The sequence below is a fragment of the Apostichopus japonicus genome, chromosome 6, assembly GCF_037975245.1.
Source record: "Apostichopus japonicus isolate 1M-3 chromosome 6, ASM3797524v1, whole genome shotgun sequence".
NCBI classification, from domain to species: Eukaryota; Metazoa; Echinodermata; class Holothuroidea; order Aspidochirotida; family Stichopodidae; genus Apostichopus; species Apostichopus japonicus.
The window spans coordinates 4,035,358-4,045,130 of NC_092566.1; the positions used below are offsets into that span (position 1 = coordinate 4,035,358).

General features: G+C 35.6%; 1 protein-coding gene across 5 annotated transcripts in view; it reads right to left on the minus strand.

The window, feature by feature from the left end:
* LOC139968712 (broad substrate specificity ATP-binding cassette transporter ABCG2-like) overlaps positions 1 to 9,773 on the minus strand; it is a 34,529-nt gene that overhangs the window by 20,456 nt on the left and 4,300 nt on the right. For 2 of the 5 annotated variants that reach the window (XM_071973018.1, XM_071973017.1), the window contains exons 2-4: positions 7,454 to 7,510; positions 5,606 to 5,769; positions 2,969 to 3,153 (exon numbers count right to left, since the gene is read on the minus strand). In XM_071973018.1, the coding sequence (XP_071829119.1) occupies positions 2,969 to 3,153; positions 5,606 to 5,659 (239 nt within the window). In that variant the 5' untranslated portion in view covers positions 5,660 to 5,769; positions 7,454 to 7,510. Of the gene's footprint in view, positions 1 to 2,968; positions 3,154 to 4,841; positions 5,001 to 5,326; positions 5,499 to 5,605; positions 5,770 to 7,453; positions 7,511 to 7,704; positions 8,145 to 9,773 lie in introns of those variants that run through there. The other 3 variants (XM_071973019.1, XM_071973021.1, XM_071973020.1) reach the window with 3 other exon arrangements.

The following is a 9,773-nucleotide window of genomic DNA, read 5'->3' on the forward strand; positions in this document are numbered from 1 at the left end:
TACAGCATCAACTCTCAAGTACCGAACAGCAGTGTGTAACAGTACCGTACCCTAGGCTATAATAATATACAGTCCCGTGCGAAGATGGATTTAATTTGATATGCTCCCTTCGGTTTTGGATCAAAAATTATTAAATCGTTATAATTATTATAACAAAATGTGGTGAAATGTACAAGGGTGAGATTTTGTACGTGGGAACCTTCACAATCATCGTTTGAAGGAAGAATAAATAACGAAAATTTCTGAATAACTTTGAGGTCTCGTAACATGCTGAGTTCACTAACGTTCGATATTTGGTGTAGCCTATAGGTCCAAATTACTACGTGAAAAGTTGATTCGTTAATATGTCTAGGCCAGTGCGTAAATTGATAAGATATTATTCAAACTAAGAACACAGGAACCAGAAATAAACGTGTTTTCTTTTCTCTAATTTAAATAGTAACACGTAGATATTTTTATTATGTCCGGGATTCCCGGGAATGATACCGAAACGAATGTAATAACCGGTTGTTTTCCCAATACCGGTAGTAGTTACACATTGCACTGTGATCGGGGTTAGTCAAAGCCGGGATCGGGATGCCGGTATTCACTTGACTACCGGGATCCCGCACAACCCTAGTAATGAAATAGCCTATCTTCCCTCAAAATTGGTACATATTGTACTTAATGCAACTCTTCTCATGCATGTAACAAAGGCTTGTATGTATCCTTGTGTATGTATACTAAACCACCTCAGGAGTTTCGCGGAAAAAGAAAAAGGATTTCCAAAAAAAAATTCCAAAAAGATAAAACAGATGACGATTGTCCGTACCAAGTAACCATGTGTTTATGAATAGCGAACCTACTAGATGTGTTAATGGCCCGAAAAGCGCCAAGAATAGTTACCCAAACTTTCCATCTCAAAAAGTATCTCAAACAAATCATCCATCTTCAATCTTTACCAAAATGTTAATTTTAATACCTAATTCTTACACTCCGACGTTATTTTGTACTTATGTTCAATATAATTCCGTTTATGAACAAATAAAAAAATATGCCGAACTTAGTGTTTAACATCCTTGTTCGTCACTATTATTAACTCCATTCAAGCTCAATTAGAAAATTTAAGCTTAGGCCAATCAAACTAAGTAAATGGTGACAACGTAACTAGTGTAGGATTACTGTTTAACGTTTCCAGATTGATGTAAAGGAATAATAAGAACTAAAAACAACTCCAATGATGTTTCTAATAATAAAAAATTGCATTTACTTGTGCAGCATTAATTTGAACAAAAATATAGACCGTATTCATAGCCTCTCAATGTTACAACATAGCGTTAGGCCTAATGCGACAGCTATGGATTCGAGGGACACGAAAATCTCAGGTTTGGATGTAGTAACGTTTGGGAAATTTCCAAGCGTGGGTTATGAAAATTAGCGGTCGTCTGGTGTTATGTATTGAAGGCAAGCCAGACTCGGAAAAATCAGGAACCGGTGAATAAAAATCACGAAAATCCGAACCGGCAGCTAAAGGGAACTAAGACACGGAATACACTTCATACGATCATATGTCGCGAGTACTGTATGTACGCCTGTAGCTATAGCTGTGCATGCCTGTGAACAACGTTTATCTGTTGATCACTTGCATATAGCTGACACACTAGCTAATGCCGCGAGCAAACCGCATGTTCGTTGGTCCGTGTGATAGGGTTAAGATAAGTGGTGTAAGCAGAGCTGAAGCTCGAGATAAGCCCAACCCGAGCTCCCCCGCTTGAGGTCGGGTTGGAAATGCAACTTCGCTGTAAGGGGACTGTTTCCCTAATGGAAACGAATGACACATCGTCATTGGAATATGACATTGTGTTTATCATTACACTGAATCTTGAACTGACAGGAAGCATGTGTGACACCCATGAAGAACTGGAGTTTTAATCAAACAAACTGTTGCATAGCTTTGGAGAATGCAATAACATCAATTTAGCCTATAAGTGCAAATAGCTATGGGCTATGCCAAACTCTACATGTAGTTTAGCAAACCATAAATATCAAATCAGATTTGGAGTGTGCATTGTGAATGGTACACATTAATTGTATTGAATAACTTATATATCTATGTATACACATGTAGATACTGTGCTGGGAAATGTCTCATCTCACTACATGGTGAGAAGCTGTGTCACCTAGCAAATCAGCTGATTGTGCAAAGAGTATTATTTGAAATATTCCCACCACCCCCCCCACCCCACATGGAAAGCAATGGCATACCACACTACAAAGGATAGAACACAATGGTGTACAAAACACTAAAGAGTACAAAACATTGGTATACCAAACACACACACACACACAGAAATGGTATACCAAAACAATAAATGAAAACACAAAACAATGGGAAACAAAAAGATAGAAAACAATGGTATACCAAATACACACACAAAAAATGGCCAATATAATAAATAAAAAAAAAAACAATGGGAAACACTAAAAGTCTAAAAGATAGAAAACAATGGTATACCAAACAAACAAAAAACAAACAAATGGTGTACCCCAAAATATAAATAAAAAAAAACCCCATTGGAAACACTAAAAGATAGAAAACAATGGTTTAACAAAAACACTAAAAGATAGAACAACAACTTCATACCAAAACACTAATATATTGAAAACAATGTGGTATGCCAAACATTAAAGGAAACAAAACAATGGTAAACCAAAAACACTAAAAAAAAACAATGGTATACCAAATCACTACAAGATAGAAAATTCTGGTATACCAAAACACTAAAATATAGAAAACAATGGTATACCAAAAGACACAAAACAATAGTCCAACAAAGGTATACCAAAACATTAAAGGATATTAAACAATAACAAACAATTTATGATAAAGAACAATGGCACGCCCCAAACTCTAAAACCTAGCAAACAATGGCATACCAAAACACTAGAGGAAAAAAAAATGGCCAATGAATAGAAAATACACAATTACCTGACATTTTTCAGGATTGTCTTTGTTGTTTTCTTCCTCAGATTAGAAATGTTAACATCATAGCTGATCTCATGAAACGAGAGAGTCATTCCATCGACTTCTCTTGCATCGCTGTCCTTCTTAATGTCAGGGACATTGTCCTCCTCATTAAAGACATTGTCTTCTTTATCCGTGGGGACAGTCTCCTTCAGGACAGATAAGAACAAATCAGCCATGTTTTATTCGCTCTCTGGACAAGCGTTAAACACCACAGAGCATGTGGTGTCAATATGTCATAACACTGCGAGGTAGGTACGTAGCCACTGATGTTTTGCAATGGAGGGAGGGAAGGGGGTGTAAGGGGTACCTTCCCCTTGCCACCATTTACCTATAGTATCCATGTGACTCCATTTTGTAATTAAATCCTACTACATACACCATTTATATCTTCCTATATTTAAACTTAAATTTATTGTCGCTAAATAGATTTCTGGATATTTTTTTAGTTTTTATTACAAAACTTGGATTAGTTTCTGATGCTTTTCTCCATGTACAATTAAAATTAAACATTTAATATTTATAATTGAAGACAATATACCATTGTAAAAACATGGAACAACAAGGGGAGGTGGGGGAGGGGGAGTACAACAAAATGGTGGGGTGGAAGTTACAGTAGGAGTATCCCTTTTCACCAGTTTGTAACTTACTCTTTAAAGCATTTTATTGCTATGTAGATTCTGTATTAAGTACTTTTTATGAGACCACACTCACATGATGATGATTATTTTTTTGTTACAAGAAAAATTTTTTTTTATATATGATGATGAGAAATTTAGGAGAAAAACATATGCCTTTCATCATCAATCAAAATGAAACATATTTATGTTCTTAGTTCCATAAATATATGACAAAACCGAAATCGACAGACAGACTTTAGAAATGATATATATCTGCATTTTGCATGAGATTGTCAGTATTTGGTAGAATACTGTACAGTGACCAGATTCTGATACAATATACACACACACTTCAAAACCTCTACATAGCCAGTGCAATTAAGTCTTGATGCTACACTATTTATGGTCTTAGTTCCATAAATATATCACAAAACCCAAATCGACAGATAGACTTTAGAAATGACACTATATCTGCATTTTGCATGAGATTGCCAGCATTTGGTAGAATACTGTACAGTGACTATATTCTGATACAATGTACACACACACTTCAAAACCTCTACATAGCCAGTGCAATTAAGTATTGATGCTACACTATTTATGTTCTTAGTTCCATAAATATATGACAAAACCCAAATTGACAAATAGACTTTAGAAATGACACTATATCTGCATTTTGCATGAGATTGTCAGCATTTGGTAGAATATTGTACAGTGGCCAGATTCTGATACAATATACACGCACAAACACACTTCAAAACCTCTACATAGCCAGTGCAATTCAGTCTTGATGCTACACTATTTATGTTCTTAGTTCCATAAATATATATGACAAAACCGAAATCGAGAGACAGACTTTAGAAATGACTTTAGAAATGATCTGCATTTTGCATGAGATTGTCAGCATTTGGTAGAATATTGTACAGTGGCCAGATTCTGATACAATATACACGCACAAACACACTTCAAAACCTCTACATAGCCAGTGCAATTAAGTCTTGATGCTACACTATTTATGTTCTTAGTTCCATAAATATATGACAAAACCCAAATTGACAAATAGACTTTAGAAATGACACTATATCTGCATTTTGCATGAGATTGTCAGCATTTGGTAGAATATTGTACAGTGGCCAGATTCTGATACAATATACACACACACTTCAAAACCTCTACATAGCCAGTGCAATTAAGTCTTGATGCTACAATACACTTACCAGATCCATATATTCACCACGCGAAGACTTACTCATGATCGTTACAGCTTCTTTGGCAATGAAAACTAGAGAAAATGTGTCGACTAGCTTGCACGAGCTCTACGTCGCTAATGGTAACAATCTAATTGCCTTTCTACTCTCGCCGTCACGGGAGATGACGTTGGCAGAAATCAATGAGATCTCGTTAATACCCGGACGTAGAATAGTCATGGAATAGTATGTAATACTTTCAGCTGCTGATTGCAAATCAAATATTTGATTTGTAAACACTTTAGAGAGGATCTTATTAATATTGGTTATTTATGTATCCAGGCATGTATATATTTATATATTAATCAACGAATCATTTTGAAGGCACCCGTTTGGTATATAATCAATAATTAATCCATCAATTAAGAAGAGGAATTGGCAGTTTTATATCGCTGAATCGGCAGTTTATAATGCTAAGCCTAACAATGATGCCAGGCACCATATTTGCCACATACCTTGTTTCTGTAACTAGTTTCCATGGTTACTGTGCTGTTTTGTTGGTTTTTACTACCCACAGTTAAACTACAATTGGCTCTCAATCCAACTTCAGAAAGGTTCAGGCTGTGACGTCACACAAAATCTGGCACTCAATATATTGTTGGATTCCGTTGAGACGACATAACATCTTAAATTTTCCAAAGAATACGTGGACAGCTTATAACGCATTAAAACACAGAGCGCTTAGACAGTACCAGCACATTGATGCAATTCAAATCAATGTAATGTGAACTTACAGGTAATGCAATATCCTCTTCAAAGGCTTTGTTTTCCACGGCTACACTTTCCATTTCCAGGCGTCCGCAGCAATCGGGGCGATACTACGTTACGTTGGTCAGTATAGCAATGAATGCCATGCAATGGTTAGATGTCCTTGAACTTTACAACACCTATTAAAAACCTGTATGTATGGTGATATAATAGTGATTAATTTAAAAAGTAAAGGAAAAAAAAGCACACACCTGTGTGTAATCTGAATATTGACCACCAGTCAAATATCCTTAATAAAGATACAAATGATCATAATAATAAAAATGAATGTAGTTCAATGCTTTAAACAGTGTTGTGTATCAGATTTATAGTAAAGACTGGTTAAAAACAAAACTGTTAACTGAAGATCAGACAACTGGTTAGTGATAATGGGGAGAGGTTGAAGATAACAGTTCTTATTTTGTGTAACATTGAGTGAGGGAGGGGGGGGAGCGAGGGACATTAAGGGCTAATTAAAAAAGGGCTAATAAAAAATTAATTAAATAAATAATGATGCCAGTTTGAACAATGAAAGGTCAAAATGAGATTTTTATATAGAGGAAAGTGGGGGGGGGGGGAGGAAGTGGAGCCAATGCAAGTTAAGGGACGCTTGTATATTTTGACAAATGATTTTTGGTATTGTTTTGGCAGTGCTATATGAAGTTGCTTAATTGTCCTCAAATCCTAAATAATGAATGTTTTTTCAGTTTGTTACTGGTGCTGTTAATACTAAAATAAATTATTTGTATTTGCAAGCAGCCTGAACTATAGATAATGTGGGTTGATAGGGAGGGGAAGATGGGAGGGAGGGTAGGGGGTCGGTTGGTGGCAATGACCTATAAGAACATTAATATCCTCCCCCTTAAAAAAAAAATCAGCAGGAACTGTTTTGCAGCAAATGTTTGAAATATTTTGCAAATAACCTCACAGAAAAGTTTTGACTCTTTAATTCCAAAGAATATTATACTGTACGTATATAAGTCTAAAAAACCCTGAATCCATGGTTGACTCTTGAAGACTGCTAATGTTGCAACGTGCTCATACGAAGTAAGCATATGAACAATATATCTCTTGCTTAACAAAAACATGTAGAAGTCAGTGATGAATTGCATTAATGTTGCAACAATATGATATTTGCAACATGATGATATCTGGGTGTTTAAACCCAGACGTGACTGGTTCAAAACCCGGTTCTAGCCAATAAACTTCTTTGTTACTTTCCATTGCTTATAATTTTCGACTCAGTGAAGATAATATCTGAGTAAACATATATGAATAATATGAACAATATACCTTGATACAAAATGTTTAATTTCGATACCTAGATTAAATTCTTTCCATGTTAAAAAAAACCCAGAAAGCCGGGCAGATGTCTCGATGTAGTAGGGCTGTTACATCACAGAAGTGAATGTGTCATGTGATTAACCAATAAAATACATGGCTGAACTGCCAATTTTTATAAAAATGTAAGATTTAAAGTAAGATGAAAAAAAATCAGTGTTATTATTTTTATATTAATATTGTAAAAATAACGAGAAAGCAAATTCCGTGCCAAACCATCTAAAATCAGCAAAAAGAAAAAAGACCAAAAAAAGGCATCTTAAAAAAAACAAAGTCTTTAGTATTCTGCATTTTATCAGCTAGTACTCACTATTGTTACACAACAAGAAAGGCAAGTCAGTGCTCAGTGAGCTAACAGCAGAAACAATGTCCAAAATATATGATAATAATAATAACAATTAACAAAATGGGAAAAAGAGAGTTAAAATGTAAACAACCAAATAAACAGGTATTACAACTATAATATTCTGTTCATATATATTAATTCCACTCACCTTCCTCGAGTTTGTTGACTGCTGTTGTTGACTACTGCTGGTCTGGTGGATTTGTTCCTTATACAAAACAAAATTAAAACTTGCAAATCATCTTTGAAGAACACCATGCCATATAGTACTCACAAGAATAAACAATATATAGTATATTTGTGTGTATTTGTACATAAATATATATAAATCTGAAGTTCGCTCAAGGCACGAAACTCTGAGAAACAACTACTAGTGTTCCGTTAGTCTCAACTTATTCTTACCTATATGTATATACAACGTTACACTGCTTGGCTGTACTGCAAACTGACACACCTCTATGGTTTTGCCTACTTACAACTAGTTCTTTTGATGCTTTTTCGTGCAGGTTAATACACTTTGGTTCATTCAAGTATACTAACTGGTTTTTTTTTTCATTTGATTCTGTAAGACCACCTGCATAGCTAACCATATTTGAGGTTTCACAGAGATGTTTGTACAATGCTTTACAAGGGCATTTAAAAGAGTCAGTATCGTTATTGGGCCACAAATGTGCTAGAAATTCAAATAATGGTTCACTTGTGTTCTGACTTCAACAATTAGCATTTAACTAACACGTACCTGTCATGTTTCTTTGTTTAAATAATGAGTTCTTTGACCAATCAAGTAGAACACAGTCGAGGTTGAGTATTTAACAACTTGTTATATTTTATTGCGTAACATAGTCATACTGTACAGGACAGATACAGGACAGATACAGGACAGATACAGGATGACATGTCCGAGATTACGTGTTGATAAATGGAGAGACAGGGTGAACAAGGACGAGCAGACAGCATGCTTTAAAGGCATTGAAGTCTCGCCTCAAACCGCGTGCAGCCATCTGAAAAAGTTAACTTTCTGTTGCTTGCAAGTGACGTTTCGTTAGTGTCGCTACAAAATGCAGACAGTAATGAAACGTGATACCTTGTTATCTTTAGCTGGATCTGGGAAGTCCATCGTTTGTATACTGTGCTGTGGGTATTGACCGCAGCTGTATGTACTGACTGTACACTAGTGTCTAATTACCGACGGTAGCTAGCTGTGTGTGTATTTTCTGGGATGGACGGTGGTGTTTAACACTTCTGTTACACCTCATTCGAAACTAGGTCAAATTACCGGCATTAGACGTTTCTTTTTGCGCGAGTCTTCACACCCTTTAACTGATATGCAAATGTACAACTCAATAACATACAGGTGCAGATTCTACAAATGTAGTGCAATGTTTGTATCAAATGCATATTCAATAACATTACACACCATCAAAGCATTTTTTTCTTCTTCACTGAAACATTCAATTGTCTAAAGATAACACTCATCAATATCTGGAAATTACTTAAAACCACCAGGATTGTTCTTAAATTAATACTTCCAACACTTTTGTAAGCATGCTACTTATTTGGTGACAATTCTCATGATCTATTACAGATGCTTGGATCAAGTAACCAAAAGGGTTTCCTCGGTTTGATTTTTAACTCATTCATTATTTAACAACATGGAACATTGGTATAGTAGTAGGCCTATAGATTACAACAGAAAAAGAGGGTGGAAAAAAAGAAGAAAATTTTGCAAAGTAACAATCTAATGTAATAGACTGCTTTAAAGTACATATATGGTCACATCACGTCATGTGAACATTTGATTTTGGAATTCTTTAGTGACCCACTAAATAAACAGCCTTTACAAAAAGCAGTACAGCACAACTACATGTTTAATCTGAGCATTTTACAACCAACCTATTTGTCAATTCTTACAGCTCAATATTTGTTCCTTAAACACAATAAATCTGTCTGTGATATCCATCACAGAGCTTCTGATGCAATGAGACTGCAATAAGATGAAATCGATGGTGCAAAAATACCCCACAAAATTTTGCACATCTGGGGGAAGGGGGTGCAGTGGGAAGGGGGTGTGGTGGGAAGGGGAGGGGTTGTGTCCTCCTTTCTTTCAACCCCAGACAAACATTAAAGGTACTTATCAGTACAAGCTTGCCTCTGTAGAGCTAAATTATTAGAGCTAATTTGTAGCCTAAATCTGCCTCAGAATGCATAATTGCTCATCTAAAAGTTTGATGTTTTTTTTTCCCCCTGGGGGTGTATCTGCCTATACATGGATACACATCTCCCATGCCCCCCCCCTGTACCATTTGAACTAACTATAGCCTATAAGACCCAGGGGGAAACCCCTTAAAAATATACACCAGATCATGGGAAGGATGCTGTATGGAGTAACATATCTTGTATTGGAGATGAATATCAAGTGTTTGTAACTTCTTTATAAACCTACAAATTTTGTCTGTCTTCCTTTACAATAT